General features: G+C 41.6%; 2 protein-coding genes across 5 annotated transcripts; one reads left to right on the forward strand and one right to left on the reverse strand.

Annotated features, from left to right (window-relative positions):
• Window positions 1–337: 337 nt before the first annotated feature.
• dnajc1 (DnaJ (Hsp40) homolog, subfamily C, member 1) lies at window positions 338–7,989 on the reverse strand. Of its 3 annotated transcripts, none has more exons than XM_067253170.1 (12): window positions 7,742–7,989; window positions 6,650–6,751; window positions 6,128–6,174; window positions 5,637–5,802; window positions 5,207–5,304; window positions 4,996–5,089; window positions 4,729–4,819; window positions 4,433–4,596; window positions 3,864–3,986; window positions 3,338–3,386; window positions 2,160–2,614; window positions 338–1,978 (listed from the first exon to the last, which is right to left on the reverse strand). In XM_067253170.1, exons 1-12 carry the CDS (start codon window positions 7,895–7,897, stop codon window positions 1,910–1,912), a joined length of 1,614 nt encoding a protein of 537 aa, XP_067109271.1. In that variant the 5' UTR covers window positions 7,898–7,989; the 3' UTR covers window positions 338–1,909. The 3 variants fall into 3 exon arrangements, with proteins under 3 accessions (XP_067109271.1, XP_067109270.1, XP_067109269.1); XM_067253169.1 differs by having other exon boundaries at window positions 3,864–3,983; window positions 4,433–4,599; XM_067253168.1 differs by having other exon boundaries at window positions 4,433–4,599.
• Window positions 7,990–8,691: 702 nt separating this feature from the next.
• On the forward strand, window positions 8,692–15,746 carry vcpip1 (valosin containing protein (p97)/p47 complex interacting protein 1). 2 transcript variants are annotated; one of them, XM_067253952.1, is made up of 3 exons: window positions 8,692–11,372; window positions 12,543–12,629; window positions 12,904–15,746. In XM_067253952.1, exons 1-3 carry the CDS (start codon window positions 8,729–8,731, stop codon window positions 13,737–13,739), a joined length of 3,567 nt encoding a protein of 1,188 aa, XP_067110053.1. In that variant the 5' UTR covers window positions 8,692–8,728; the 3' UTR covers window positions 13,740–15,746. The 2 variants fall into 2 exon arrangements, with proteins under 2 accessions (XP_067110053.1, XP_067110054.1); XM_067253953.1 differs by having other exon boundaries at window positions 12,928–15,746.
• The last annotated feature ends 193 nt before the right edge of the window (window positions 15,747–15,939 follow it).

Genomic DNA, 15,939 nt, shown 5'->3' on the forward strand with positions numbered 1-15,939 from the left:
TTACAACCAAGTATCTTAAGGATCAAATTGTGAAATACGTATAAAAGTTGTTCAAAAACATTGAACCGTAAACTTCAGTCGGATAGCTGAATGTGTCTTGCAGTCCACAACAGTATGTTTATCAGCATGTGTTTTGATTCTTGGAGGACTACCAAAGCTGCTCAATGGTGGGAGGATACCAAACAACCAACACTAAGCATTTCACCCTGCCCAGACATCGTACCGAATGAGAGTGAGTCACTAATTTTATGTTTTGGGCACAATATTATAGTCCTTTTTAATTCATTCAAAGGACATGCTACCAATTATTAAATATGATTACTTTATTGTACATTGTTCAACAGGGTAACATCTAACATTGAGTGTAGATTAATTACCATGTAACTACACAGAAATACTAACAGTAATATCCTTGTAGTTACATTAACGTTAAGGGTATTACAACAGGACTTGGTAGCCTACTGTACAGAGTAGAGGGGAAGTGGATGTGGCAACATGGCTGCTGATGTTTGTAACCAAAACAAGATCAATGTCAGAATCCACATATCCTTGTGGTCAACCTCCCCCATACCAATTTTCATTTGGTCAATAACGTCTGTTGAACCGTAATACCATCCATCTACTTAGCAGTTTCTACATTATGTAACTTCAATGTTTCTCCTACAGGCATTACTATGTAGTTACATGGTAGTCTACTTATTGTCAAGTGTCAACTTAACAGTTCATCCAATATGAATCAAAATACCTTAAATAGAAAGTTTACAGTCTGCTCTTTAACCTCATTGTCATTATATCCTCAACTCATCCTCAGTGTTATATACACACACACACACACACGTATATGTATCAGTAACTAATGTGTGACAATTGAAATGCGCATAACCGTTTATTTAAAAACAAAACATAAGCAGTACAATACATTATTGTAAATAAAATGGCAAGTCTGATTTTTTTGAGTACTGACAAGCGTTTCATTGTGTTGGTGCACTTTATGATAGATCATGGAGGGTTGGGTGGCATGCTTTGGGCAGAGCTAAGGCACATAACTGTTCATGAGTAAATCAAATATACATCCAGACTTCCTTTATTCCCTTTGTGTCACCCATGTTTTGGGGTTATTAAAGGATTTTAAACATTTAGACTGTTTGGGCACTTACTGGAAGTGTAACATTTGCATTTAGAGATTTATGACTAATCTTTTTTTGCGTAACCCATCCATAAAACACTGAAATAACTGCCTTGCTTAAGGAAAGTATGTAATGCTGGGGCATAGCATTAACACACATTTTTACACATACTTTGCCATCAGTAGTCTACCTGGGAAAACCTGAAGCACATCTAATCAGGTAAAATATCTAGAGTATATTTCACTGCAAGCACCTGCTACTGTATAATCAGATTACATCTTAACACTCGAGCACTGCACAGATTATTCAATTGTGCTTTTGGATTCCCAGATTTTGCTACAAAGATTACAGAAGTCATGCTGTTAATTTAAATGTTGTTTTGAGGAGTATCAGATGCCATGTTCTAGCTTCTCTATACTTTACTCAAGCAAGGCGGCTATTGCTGGATTACATTGAGAAAAATGCTTTCTTCTCCCACAATCCCATGAAGCCAAACATTTGAAATACTTATATCGAGAAAATTCAGTTGACTGTTCCACTTCCATACATTTTCTTACCATACATGTTTTGAGTAGTTAAGTGTTCCCAGTCTTTCTCTCTACCTCTCAGTGACATGACAGCTGACCATGGTGTAAGCATTTGGAAGTCCTTCAATATGATATGCATATTGAACTACTTTCATGTATACAGGTCCAATAGTTTTGAAGGAAGTAAAAGACCTGAGGTTTGATGTGAACATCAGAAAGTCTAACAGCAAAATGAAAATAACTATCTTGGGAGAGTTAGCTCTTGGCTTGTTTTCTTTTCTGCACAAGCTCTGCCAAAAGTTTGTAACGGATCATACACTCCTCCTGAAAAGAAAAGGGAAAGAGTTGTGAATTTAAGCCACCATTCAAGATCAAATACTAACAATGTTTTAAATTCTATGCATTATTGAGAGGTTAGTATTTGTCCATTAAAGTCAAGTCCATCTTTAATATACCCAAGGGGTATATTAAAGGTTGACAGACAGACAGTAAAGGGGTATTTGACCTTTCGTTTTCCAGGGACCACCATGGCAATCTTGTCCCAGCGTTCAGATGTGCCACGTGGGTATTGCTGAAGGGCCAACTCTAGAAGTTTCTGTTGATTCTGGGTCCACACATCATCAGCTGTGGCAGATTTCTCCCTGAGTGCCTGGTGGGTTTGTGGACTTTGCTCATCCTCGCTGTCTTCAACTGCTGCTGGGTCGAAGTCCTTCTGTCTGCGATTCTTAACCTTGGACTCCCCCACGTCACTCCCAGTCTTTCTGGGTCGCCTCCTGAGGGCCTGGGCACCCTCCGCATCATCCATGTCACATGGCTCTGTGGCCCCTGAAGTGGCCTCTGGGTCAAAGGCCTCAGAGTTGTCTCGCTGGGTGATGAGGCTGTCAGGTACCGTTCCAGACACTACTCTGGTGGCTTTTCCTGTGGTACAAGTTCCCTTGAGCTCAGATAACTTCACCAATCCTGCATTGAAAATGTAGAACACGGTTAGTTTTTAAGTCTAAAATCGCAGATAGCTAAAGGCTTCATATCTGTGTGGGATGAAAGGTTTGGATTGTTTTGAATGATTTTTTCTGATGCTGATAGACATAATGAATTGGGTAAGCAATATGTATTTTCCAAAAGGCAATGAATAAGACCACATCCACCTTTGAGTCAGCTCTTGTTCAACCAGATATATCTCATTCCTATGTACCCCCCTCCCCCCATTTTTTTCTTGGGCTTGTGGTTGAATTAAATCAGGTATTCAGAATAAATGTATCACTAAATCCAATATATTTTGTGTTTTTTCCAAGTTAATTTAAGTATTCAATCATTTCAGAAATCTGCTTGTTGAATAAAATGTAAAATCAAATGTCATGTATTATATGGATTATACAACATTGTTGCACAATTACTCAAGGATATAAAACATATTTATTGCTCTCCACACACACACACACACACACACACACACACACACACACACACACACACACACACACACACACACACACACACACACACACACACACACACACACACACACACACACACACACACACACACACACACACACACACACACACACACACACACACACACACACACACACACACACACACACACACACACACACACACACAACATAAATCCATGCTGTAATTGAGCCAGGATGCAAAAAGGAAAATAAAACAACTGTCTTACCTGAGGTGTTGGTAACACAATCTTTAACTTGTTTGACCTTTGTTGTAACCTGTAGTAGATGTATAGTTTCCATATAATTAGTCTGACATAAAAAATGTCAGACTCTTATGTCACGGACATACTACAAAAAAGGTGCCCCACTATATGATGGTACGTAATGTGGAACATGCTGTAGGCTGCTACATGATGTGCTAGTGGCATCATGCGGAGGCTCCTTAAGTGTCATAAAAATTACCTTGTTAAGAGAAGGTGAGTTTCATTTGCACAGTACTGTTTAATCTATGGTATCCTAGGCTAAATTCCACTGCTTTCTTTTCCTGAATGTGAATCAACCCTGATGAATTAGTGGAGTCAAATTAATAATTACATTTACTTCCAGGGCCTGTCCTCAAAAAGGTTAGGCTCAGCATCGGTGGAAGGCTTGTTGCTCTAAATCTTAGTTGACATCATAGCTTGTGGTTCCAGATATAAATATTAAAATCCTGCCACTATACTGCAGTCGAGTAATGTAGTAGTATAGACTTACCTCTGTCACTGATCTTCCAAGTTCGTGGGCAATTTTTTCCCAGCGACCAGGCGTTCCTCCAGGGAACTTGGCCATACTCCGTGTCAGCAGACTGATGTCCTCTTCTGTCCACTCGGGTGTCTGCTGAATAAAAATACCTCTAGTGAGCTTTGTGGTAGGTATGACACAACAAAATGTGAAGATAATGTGGTCTGACTCATTTCCAAAGGCATTTTATCATGATACCACAACAGTGAAACATTTTCAACGGGTCTATAGTATGACAACAGATCATTTGGCTGGCATGCTAATGAACAGGAATTTTGTGCTTAACGATGCCTATTGGTAGCTGTTGGGCCAAAGGGCAACAAAATGACCTGCTGCTGTTGCATATAATCACAACCGTCTTTGCCTTTTCTGTGACTATACAGCAAGAAGCTACCACGGCTGGCCACATCTAGAATGAGCTTGCTTCTGAACTGGCAATTCCCACTTTTCTGGACAGTTGTTTTTAACCAACCCTTTTCAGGTTGATGTCCCTGTGTTATGTGCAAAAAAGACACTGGTTGGAAAAAATATGAACAGATCACCTTCTTCTTCTCGGACTTGCTGTCATCAAGCCAATGATCCATCTGATCCTCTATCTCTTCAATTGAGGTGCCCTGATCATAAGATGGAAGGAACCCGGTGTCCATTATAGCTGGCTCATACACAGGGAATTCAAATTTTGGTTTCTTCACTTTGGGTCGCTTCTCTTCTGTGGGACAGGTAATAAATGAATATAAACTGAAATAAACAAGATACAAATACATTTGTCCCATTCATGCATTTTCTTTAACCACATTGTTATAGTCAAATGTAAAATGAATAATGTAATGCTAATTACTCTGTGTCGTCTCTTGTTCCGCCATAGCTTGAGCCTCCTCTTTCTCTTCAATCTTCATCTGCTTGTAGTCTTCATAATACTGTTTCATGTCCTAAAACACAGACATTTCGAGTATGATTGGTATCAACAGTTGCTTATAATATATAAACAATCATCCTCCTTCATCTGGTTCAGTATCCTTATAGTTGTCAGATGGTATGCATGCTTATTAGATTTCAAGTAAATAAATAAACCTTTACAGGTATGTATTTGTAGTATTTTTTCTACCTGGATGGCTTGTGGAAGGGACTTGAGTGACAAATACAGCCAGATGCTCAACTTAAGAGGCAAGATATCCTGCCAATGAGGTTTATCTTGGCATCTGTAACGACAAAAACGTATGGAAGAATATATATATGTATAACATACTATAACATACATACATTCAAATCGCACTTCTAAGAAAATGTGCATTAAATAAATACGATTTTCGACTTACCTCTCTGCCTTATCCTGACCTATACACTTTGATTCATCCGCACTCTTGCTGTTCAACTTCTTCTTTTTCTCCTTTTTTTTCTTACTCAAAAGTTCATCCTGCAGATGAAAAATTACAGAATGATTGAGCTTGACCTGTGTGTGACGTGTTCTTGCAAAAACTTTCTGGATACAATCTTATTATATAAATACGTTACAGTATAGCATGGAGTATTATTGTGTTTGATCTTTTCCCAGGCCTACTCATAGCACATGACAATTTCCAGCTACATCTCTTGGATTATTCACAAGAAAATGTGAAGAGACGTCATGTGTGCGCCAGATGTTACAGTGATCATGATCATTTATGATATTTAATCTACAAAACCAAAACTGCCATGATAGGTCACAACCCTAAAGTGTTGAAAGCAGAGCTGACAAGGTTCTCTCACCAGTTGCTTCTCCAGGTAGATTGACCAGATCACAGCATAATGTCCCACTGTTAGGATAAGGAACAGCAGGAAACCCAGCTCCCCATTGCTCATCTTTCTGACTCGTCTATAGTAGAATACTGGTTGTCTCCAGTCTGGTAGGCCATTGACAAGGATGTCATTATAGCTTTAGGGAAACACAAAAAGGACTGTTTTATGAGTTGTTAAAGGGAGAGAGAAAGGATGTTACAGCTGAGAGTGTATCTCAGCTGAGGTCAACTAGTTATACAGATATTTCAAACATGATATTTAATTAGGTAAAAATGGAAAGGTCATAATGTATAAAGTTTCAGTCCTTTAACCCAAGCAGAGAAAAACACCTTATTTTCACATATACGTATGCGATATAATCTATTTTGTAGTTGCTGCATATTTGCCAAACACATGGAATTCATATAGTATGAACATGTGTACATTGGCAAAGTAATTTTAAGAAAAATAGGACTTCTCACCTCTGTCTCCTCTCCTCATCTTTAAGTACCTCGTAGATGGACACTAGCTACAGGAGAAAAGATGACACATGAGACAATTAGAGTTACAGAACAGCAACTATTTCAGACTAGCAACAAAGACAATTTTACATTCCCAGCATTATTTATTATACGGCACAAGTACATTTTCCAAAATACCTATCATGGGAATAACTTTCAAATAAGTGAGAAATATGCAACCAGCTACCTTTTTCTTTTAATATATATTTTTTTAAGTTTTAAAGGTCATTCTTAAAGGTCATGGACAGTCTGTTCATATTTTAAAAGCAGGCAGCTAGTTCTCACAGGAGCAAATGCATTTTCTCTGAAGATACATTGAAAAACATTGCAACCTTCTACTACACAGTACAGAAACAAAACAAATATCATAAATGAATCTTCTTTAACAGTTGCATTGTCAAAACTTCCCACTTAAGAAATTTATTTTCTAAGGTCAGCTTTCACCCTATTGCTTTTTTTTTTTAATTGTTTTTTAAGTCTTACCTGTCTGAACTGTGTCTCGGCATTTTCGTCTTTGTTCTTGTCCGGATGTAGAGTAAGAGACAGCCTGCGATATGCCTTTCTGATGTCTGCTGATGATGCATCCTACATCAGAAAAAAACGTGAATACATTAAAAGACTAACAGATCTGTTAGCTGCAACATACTACTTTATCTACCAGCCAGTGCAATACAGCCCTAGAGATTCAAAGAAAACGATTAAAAACAGCCTTCCTGGCTTAAATCCGGTTTGATTCGCTTTAGGATGACACACCATATCAGGGTTCCAACTGGATGCATTTCCCTGATTATTCCAAGAAGTATTTGGCCTCCCATCAGTGAAAAATATGCTCATGAGTGCACTTTTTAAAATGAATGAGTCCAGACTAACAATACATTTGATGTAGTCATGTGCAATTTTTTGCATTTGATCGTTTTTACTTTTTGTTTCTTTTTACTGGGGTGACAGGGCATGCACGCTCACAATTTAACAATGTGAACTTTATGTAGTCACGAATTCAAACGTATTCGGTGTGGGCCTTTCTAAACCTGTTTGGACGTACACAGGTAAAAATAATATTTCCAAGCAAATCTTCCCGTTACCTTTTTGACACGTGTCCTTCTAGAGCTTGGAGATGCGTGAAAGCAATGGGACGAACGTGCTCTAGCGATGTGGAATTAAGGTTTGCTAGTTTTAGATCATATATGTAACATTTATTTTACAATAGGCTATAACTTTACAACAAAACTAAAAATAACAGTATATTACAATTTTCCTTCAACTGTGCCATATGTTATGTTTGTTATGGCGTCTACCAAAGGTTGACAAAAAGCGGCATGAAATGCAATGATTATTGATTTTTTTTTTACATCATTACAGACAACCAAATGACTTACTATCTGACACCTCCATGGTTTAATTCAGCCGTGACCAACTGTACTGTGTTATTATTTTAGATGTCTATATGAGTTTGCAAATAACGCAATACGGCAGTTTTGCAAGTGTAGGTTTTTTGTTAGTCTGCCTTGTTCAATTGCAAGCAACAAATATGCAAGCTCGTTAGGGGCTGCTACCAAGTTCAAGGTTTCAACTCACCTGCTCCACCGACAGGAATTCGTAAAAAGATTGGGGAATTTCTTCTACAAGATCAAAAAGCTCAAGATCGGTATCCCACGCGCAAATGGGAACTGAAAAAGTAAAGAGAATACTGAACGCCAAGAAAACCTTAAGATCCTTCAATGCTGCGTACATTGTGATGCTTCAAATAATGGTGGCTCAATGAAAATGGATAGCTGACAACTCGTGTGTTTAAAATGTTAAATAGGTTTGTAAGTAAGGAACGAAATGCTATATTCTATGGAGATAAATCTATGTTGCCAGCTACACTGAGAGAGTACTTCCGGGTCTAGACTGAATTTTACTGCCTAAGCCACCGTTCCATGGTTTTTCAAAGTAAAAGTGGCGCTCCAAATAAATAAATGCATACATGTTAATAATGTGACTTTGTTTATGCTGTCTGAAGAAATAGCACTCTGAAGGTCAAAACTTTTAATCTTAATATTTTCCCTCTTCCGACTGGACTTTATCTGTTATGTTGTCATATGTGTTTTTCTTTGACGAAAATGGAGAGAGTAAATTAATCCGTCTTCCGGTTAAATTGCTGAAAACAAACCCTTGAAATGTTGCATTGTGGCTCTTGTAGTTAAACATCTGATTCTAGATATACACCATCAGACCAGTGTGAGACAAAACCACACAATTATTCGCAATAGTACAATATAGAGGAATATTATGAAATAATTAACATGTTCAAACAATTGTTTTATACAAAACATACAATTAAATAACTAGCTGCACTTAAAGCACAGTCAACCAAACTACAGGTACCACGATCCACTGCGAATTACGTATCGCAACACACAGTCGACTGAGAAAAACGGACTGCTTCCGTGTTGTTATTCTGTTATTCCGCTAGTAAGTAACAAGCTAGCTACGTAAGTGAAGGCGAATTTGATAGTTCTCTGTCGATTAAACCATAATGGTTTTGTAAGGTTGTTACATAGTGTAGTTTTATTTTCCAAAATGTCAATGCTACAAGGCTCCAAGAAGAAGGACAAGCGTATTTTGTCTGGTACTTGCCCAGACCCAAAATGCCAGGCGAGGCTATTCTTCCCTGCTTACGGCTCAATTAGCATCGAATGCACTGAGTGTGGCCAACGCCACGAACAGAAGAATCTTTTAAATGTGGAAGAAGTAACTGATCCAGACGTTGTGCTGCACAATCTGCTTAGAAATGCTCTCCTCGGTGTCACTGGAGCACCGAAAAAGGGAACGGAGTTGGTTAAAGTAATGGGGCTTTCAAATTACCATTGCAAGTTACTATCTCCTATTCTAACTAGGTATGGAATGGATAAGCAGTCGGGGAAAGCGAAATTACTAAGGGAAATGAACCAAGGAGAGATGTTCGACTGCTCACTCTTAGGGGACAGGGCTTTTCTAATCGAACAAGAGCATGTCTCCACCGTCGGCTATGGCAAGGACAGGTCAGGCAGCCTGATCTACCTCCATGACACTCTGGAGGAGATAAAAAAAGCCAACAGCAATAGAGAATGTTTTATTCCCGTGCATGTGGATGGAGATGGACACTGTCTGGTCCATGCTGTGTCCAGGGCACTGGTAGGCAGAGAATTGTTTTGGCATGCCTTAAGAGAGAACTTGAAACAAAACTTCAAGCAAAACCTTGATCGCTACAAGGCTCTCTTCCAGGATTTTATTGATGCTGCTGAATGGGAGGACATCATCAACGAATGTGACCCTCTGTTTATCCCACCAGAAGGTGTGCCACTGGGACTACGAAACATTCACATATTTGGCTTGGCAAATGTACTACACCGCCCCATAATCTTGTTAGATTCACTGAGTGGAATGAGGAGCTCTGGGGATTACTCTGCAACTTTTCTTCCAGGTCTAGTGCCAGAAGAGCACTGTAAGGGGAAAGACGGAAAGTTCAACAAGCCCATCTGCATCGCATGGAGTAGCTCAGGGAGGAACCACTACATCCCTCTAGTGGGAATCAAGAATACAGTGGTTCCCAAGTTGCCGGCCAGGCTTCTCCCCAAGGCATGGGGAGTGCCACAGGAGCTCATCAAGAAGTACATCAAGCTGGAACAAGACGGAAGCTGTGTGATTGGAGGAGACAGGAGCTTGCAAGACAAGTACGTAATGAGACTGGTCAACGCCATGGAGGAGATCTTCATGGAGAAGCACGGCATCCACCCCGCCTTGGTGGCTGATGTGCACCAGTACGTTTACAGACGGACGGGTGTGATTGGAGTTCAGCCGGAGGAGGTGACGGAGGCGGCCAAGAAATCTGTCATGGAAAACCGTCTGCACCGCTGCTTGATCTGCAACGCCCTCTCAGAGCTCCACGTGCTAGCTGAGTGGCTGGCGCCAGGTGGCAAGCTCTACAACTTGGCAAAGTCCACTCACGGGCAGCTGAGACCTGACAAGAACTACAGCTTCCCGTTAAACAACGTTGTCTGCTCCTACGACCCAGAAAGGGACGTTCTCATTCCAGACTACAAGCTGAGCTCTCTAAACACCTGCAACTGGTGCCACGGCACATCAGTGCGCCACATCCACGGAAACGGCTCCATCGTGTATCTGGACGGAGACCGGACAAACACTCGATCCCAGGGGGGGAAATGTGGATGCGGGTTCAAGCACTTCTGGGAGAATAAGGAGTATGATAATCTTCCAGAGGCCTTCCCCATCACCCTGGAGTGGGGTGGACGTGTTGTGCGGGAGACGGTGTACTGGTTCCAGTATGAGGTGGACGTCACCCTGAACAGCAATGTCTATGACGTCGCCATGAAACTTGTCACCAAACATTTCCCGGGGGAGTTTGGAAGTGAGATCCTTGTACAGAAGGTGGTGAACACCATCTTGCATCACACTGCCAAAAAGAACCCTGACGAGTACAATCCGGTTTCCATCGACGGAGCGCACGCCCAGAGGCTCACCGATGGGGTTGACCCTCTGCAGGCGGCTGTAGACAATCAGCCGCCCACCAAGATCATACTCACGGGTCAGAAAGCAAAGACTATCCACAAAGAAGAGCTGACCATGAGCAAGGCCGAAAGGAACCTCCAGCAGAGCATCAGAGAACAGGCCTCAGTGGCCCAGAAGAGGAGGACTGACCAGTTGAAGCAGGAACAGAAGGGACAGGGTCGACCATCTTCCCCAAGCGGTGCTTCAGAAGGTTCCTCTTCCTCTGCCCCAGCCACTCCCACCAAATCCTCCTTCTCCCCAACCTCCAGTAAAGAGAAGAAGATCCGTGTGACAACCAGTGACGGCAGGCAAGCCATGCTGACTCTCCAGGCCCAGACCACCTTTTCAGAGCTCCAGAAGAGCATCGCGAAAGAGTTTGCTGTCCCTCCAGCCCAGCAGTGCATCCGCTACGGGTTTCCTCCTAAAGAACTTTGCCCTCCTAAGGATGGGGAGGAGAACGAGCCGGTGGCCTTGCAGCATGGGGACCGGGTCACGGTGGAGATACTGAGGGGACCAGAGGTCCCCTCCTCCGTCCCTCGAGCTTCCAGTTCACATGCGTCCCTCCACTCTGTGAAGAGCGATGATCCAGTGACTTCCAGTAGAACGAGTAACAGAGAGCTGCAAGACAACATCGACCTTGAGATGTCCTCTCTCTGCCTCCTAGCAACCTTGATGGGTAAGAAAGAGGAAGGGTTTGTGAATTGAACTTCTCTTTGCATTTTTGCTGCCATGAACATTCACACATTCCTGATTCGCCCTACTGTAACAAAGGTGTGGTATGATTTGAAAAGATATGAGGTCATGGCTTTAGATATCTAGCAGCCTAGTTATTCTGCATGAGGTCCCTCACCCTAAGAGCAATGGTAGAATTGGTGATGCACATTTGTTTTAGATAGTCTTGACAGTGAATGTATCTATCTCATAGAATCAATAGCTCATGTCCATTAGATCATTCAGTCAGCAATAAAGGCCAGTATCTCAGATAATCCAGAATGTGATAGGTGTGAGATGCCTCAAACTACTACACACAGCATAAGTGCATGCTGTTCTTGGATTGGTTACAAGAGGCAGGATGAATAACAAACTACAGGTATTGAGTGACTAGTGAGCCAAGCTTGCCAAGGATGGATCCAGGTCCAATCTTTAAGGATAATCACTTTTTTTCCCCCACTCAATATAATTATAATCAACTAAAGTGGTCTTAATGTAGGCTATATCATTAGTATTGTTTTTAAAGGCCATATTACAACTTGTTTAGCAGTGAAATAGAGAGAGCCATGTGGATTTGCTGACACAGACACATCTCCCATCCCTCACCTGGCTGCCAACAGGGTCAGAGTTGAAAGTTGCATTCAGCTGGGTGGAGCATTCAAGAATAGTTTTGGTTAGGCAAGAGTTGCAGGGCTTATGTGATTGACAGGTAGAGTAAAGGATGATCATGTCAGCTGTGTTTGTGTGCCAAATAATACCTAAAACCCTCCTGAATGCAACTCTGGTCTCTGAAGGTACTCCAGGCTTTGCCATGCCACAGTACTAGAAGGCTGATGGCTTGTGAAGTTATGGCTAGTAGCTAATCTGTAAAGTGGGATCAGACGTGGATGTCTTGTGAATTGGCAGATGTTCCAGGGCCAATCTAATCCTTCCTCACCCCCTGACTGGGCACATTATTTTATTACAGCATTTGTTTGTCTTTGCGTGTGCATAAAGTACATGACCTCAACATCTTATTATCCACACTGCTATACACAAACAACTATGTGACATTAACAATAATAATGATTTCGATCTATGTTTTGTTTATTGTAGAATTCTGGTATGATATCCGTTTTTTGTTCTTTCTTTGCAGGAGAGGATGTCTGGTCATATGCAAAGAAACTGCCTCACTTATTCCAGCAGGGTGGAGTTTTCTACAACATTGTGAAGAAAGATATGGGTATGTTGCTATATTTTATGACATGGCTCAACAATGGGATTTTAAACGCAACTTCCTTATCATAGCTGTAGATTTATATTTAGTAAAAAAATAATACAATTACAGGGAGTTCATATTTACTTGATTTGCCTTCCAAATGTATCCCAGCACGTGCATGTTTATGGGAGAGGTGCCTTGTTTGTTCATGATATTTTTTAGACCAAATATTTGTTTTATTAGTGGAAATACATTCATGGTTATCTTAACATTTGTCAAATTAACAATGTATTTATAGCCTTTCACAATCCTTCTCGTGCAGGACTGCTGGACGGCAAGCACTGCACCTTGCCCCACCTCAGCGGGAAGACGTTTGTCTACAACGCTGCAGAGGAGCGTCTGGAGCTGTGCGTTGACACCGCGGGACACTTCCCTGTTGGCCCCGACGTGGAGGACCTCGTCAAGGAGGCCCTGGTCCAGCTGCGCTCTGAGACCACTTCCAGGAGCCGCGAGGGGAGCCCATCCCACAGCCTGCTACGTCTCGGCAGCGGCGGCGTGGTGCGCAAGAAGGAGCAGCTCCAGAACGTCACAGCCTTCCAGGGGAAAGGTCACTCCCTGGGCAGTGCTCCCCCTGGCTCCTCCCCCCCGGAGCACAAGCCAATCACTCGCCAGCACAGCAGCGGCGTGGACCTAAGCGCCAGTGTGTCCCGAGGCCCCGACCTCTCGGACATCCCCGAGGACGCCACCAAGGAGCTGGTACGCATGGCGCCTGGGTTTGTCACCATGAAGGACAGCCGACACCTGGACCCTGACATGATAGAGGAGCAGAGGAAAAAGCTACAGGAAATGGTCTCCTCCATCCAGGCCTCCATGGACCGCCACCTGAGGGAGCAGCAGAGCATCGCTGCAGCCCCTGGGGGCTCTGTGGAGCGGACAGGCGGGGCCAGGATACCCGCTCCCCAGTCAGGCACGGCCAACCCAGAGCTCTCATCTATGGACGTGTCTGCGGAACATCTACAGAGGGAGGTGGGAGCCAAGCCCGGAGGGAGAGATGCTAGCTCTGAAGAGCTGGAGGAAATGGATAGCCAGGATGCTGAGCCTACAAATGTGATGGAGCCAATGGATCATTCCTGATTGAAATTATCTTAGTTTTCTCTATTATGATACCGTAACCTCGCCCCCCCCACCCCCCCCCAGTTTGACTGGTTGCCATTACTGTTTGTGGGAAAATGCTTCAGGTGGTATCTACGGCTTTGGTATCCTTTGTGTTTCTGTTGTAATTACTGCATGACTAAAGAGAGGTTTCGACCATTTTTGCCTTTCGATGACAGGCTAAATGTTATTATACGAAACATGCACCAAGGTCCAAGGCTGGTCTCTCTCGTGTGTTAAATGCATTCCTGTAGATAGCTGCTCTTCACGTCTTAAGATAATGAAGGGTATGACAGAGCTTGAGGAGACGGTTCCCCCCACCCCACTCCAGCAATGTAATGTCTGTCCGCAAAAAAAACCCAACATGCTTCAACCACGCACTACCATCGACATGAACGCACACATCATTTTTTGCTTCACTGGCGTATAAGCATACATGCAAGAGGGAAATATTCCAAACTGTTTGTTGGTTGAATGTTTCTCCCAATGACTAATCTTTGATTCCAAATTAAAGGAGAGACACTTACAATCTTAAGCATATGTCCTAAAGCAATTATCAAATTGTTCCAATATAATGTTTTTTGGAGCGGCAAGTGTGTTAGGAAATGTCTTTGGATCCAATGTTAAATACGAATATATAACTAATAGGAAAGATTTCTGGTGGAAATGTATTCTACAAGCCAATTGTCTGCTATAGACCAACAGGTCTGGTATTGATTTTCATAGTCGGATGCATATTTTCAATAAAATATAGCCTAGAATTAAATAAGTAGCCGGTTGGAAGCAATTTTAAGAGACATTTGCATAATCCTACAAAATGTCATTGTAAGTGATACCTTACTAATGTCAATTTTCGTTTTTCTCTTGTGGCTTGAACAGTAAATGGGATACATGGGATGACATATTTACTCACTTTAGTCAAAGAATTATTAACTCATTTCAGGTTAAAGATCCATGTCATGTTGTTATTCTTACTCCAAAGAGGACTCCAGAGAACATTCAGGAGTAAATGTATGGAAACATATGATATTGCTGTCAAAGTGCGATAGGAAATCAGTCAGAGATGATGAACCTCCCTTGCTGAATCCCTGAAAGACGATGTGTTGTGTCCATTTGATCTCACTTAGCCTTGAACTGAGTGCTGCATCTCACTGTGAGTTGAGTTGTTCACAGATTCATCTAAGTGCATTTGATTGTAAGCCTGTAGACAACACTAGGACACGCTTCACATCCCTTCTTCTCAGCTTGTAACGTCATCATTCTCTTTCCTTATATTTATAAAATAAAGCACTCTTGCTTTGTTTATCTGAATTTCAATCAAAAAATTGGTTGAATATTTTAAAGCAGAACTCTCAATAATATTCAAACTCAAAGAGGCCATTGAGACGCGATGGCCAGTCAGTTTACACTTGTGTTGCCAACCCAAGATTTTTTTGTTTTCCGAAACTCCTCGTTGCTCTTGAATGACATGGCTGCCATCGTCAGTTTATGGCCTTAAATCCTTGAGTCTTACTAAATATGGGCCTGACTTCTGTGCAAGGTTTCTTATTCTGGCAAACACAGGGGTGAACTGCAGGGTTTTTTTTTCTCTCCAAGTGACAGGGTTTTCTTTCCAGTGGAATAAATTCTAAAGCTTAGCACTTTTAGAAAAGGAGGGAATGTCAATACAGAACATACTAGCTATACATAATATAGTCAATGATATTGTCAGAGGAAAAAAATCAAGGAAACTTGCCTAACTCGGTTAACACTGATTCAACAAACTTGAAGTTTGTTTCTTTGTGACTGCTGTACTTATTTACATGTATTGTAAGCCAGTTGTATTATAATAGTATATATTGTAGTATACTTTGATCTGTACAGAAACTTGAGATGTTCAGTTCCTTCATTTTGTTTTGTTAACTTCTCTTGTTTGCTAATAAAAAAAGATTGGAGATACCACGGCTACACCATTGCTGTTTGCATGTGTGATGAATTTTCAACCCAACAATAAAGGAATTACTTAAGATGTTGTATTGTTGTCACTAATGCACTTTCCATTCTTTTCAGTATAGCTAGAAGGCATGCTGTTGATGAATGTGTTTATTATGGGCAGATTTGTGTTTCAATTAATTCAGACATTGTTGCTGGCCTTCTGTAATTAGTCCTCCAGGCTAAAGTTGGCTCTTCTTTTTTGGTAGTG

This window comes from Osmerus mordax, chromosome 16, assembly GCF_038355195.1.
Source record: "Osmerus mordax isolate fOsmMor3 chromosome 16, fOsmMor3.pri, whole genome shotgun sequence".
NCBI classification, from domain to species: Eukaryota; Metazoa; Chordata; class Actinopteri; order Osmeriformes; family Osmeridae; genus Osmerus; species Osmerus mordax.

Excerpts from the sequence above, each read along its gene's own strand:
- vcpip1 (XM_067253952.1), top strand. The coding sequence starts at position 8,729 with ATGTCAATGCTACAAGGCTCCAAGAAGAAGGACAAGCGTATTTTGTCT. Across the intron at positions 11,373-12,542 it reads CCTCCTAGCAACCTTGATGG|GAGAGGATGTCTGGTCATAT; the intron begins GTAAGAAAGAGG and ends CTTTCTTTGCAG. Across the intron at positions 12,630-12,903 it reads CATTGTGAAGAAAGATATGG|CCTTTCACAATCCTTCTCGT; the intron begins GTATGTTGCTAT and ends ATGTATTTATAG.
- dnajc1 (XM_067253168.1), bottom strand. The coding sequence starts at position 7,897 with ATGTACGCAGCATTGAAGGATCTTAAGGTTTTCTTGGCGTTCAGTATT. Across the intron at positions 6,752-7,741 it reads AATTCCTGTCGGTGGAGCAG|GATGCATCATCAGCAGACAT; the intron begins GTGAGTTGAAAC and ends TTTCTGATGTAG. Across the intron at positions 3,387-3,863 it reads TTGGAAGATCAGTGACAGAG|GTTACAACAAAGGTCAAACA; the intron begins GTAAGTCTATAC and ends CATCTACTACAG.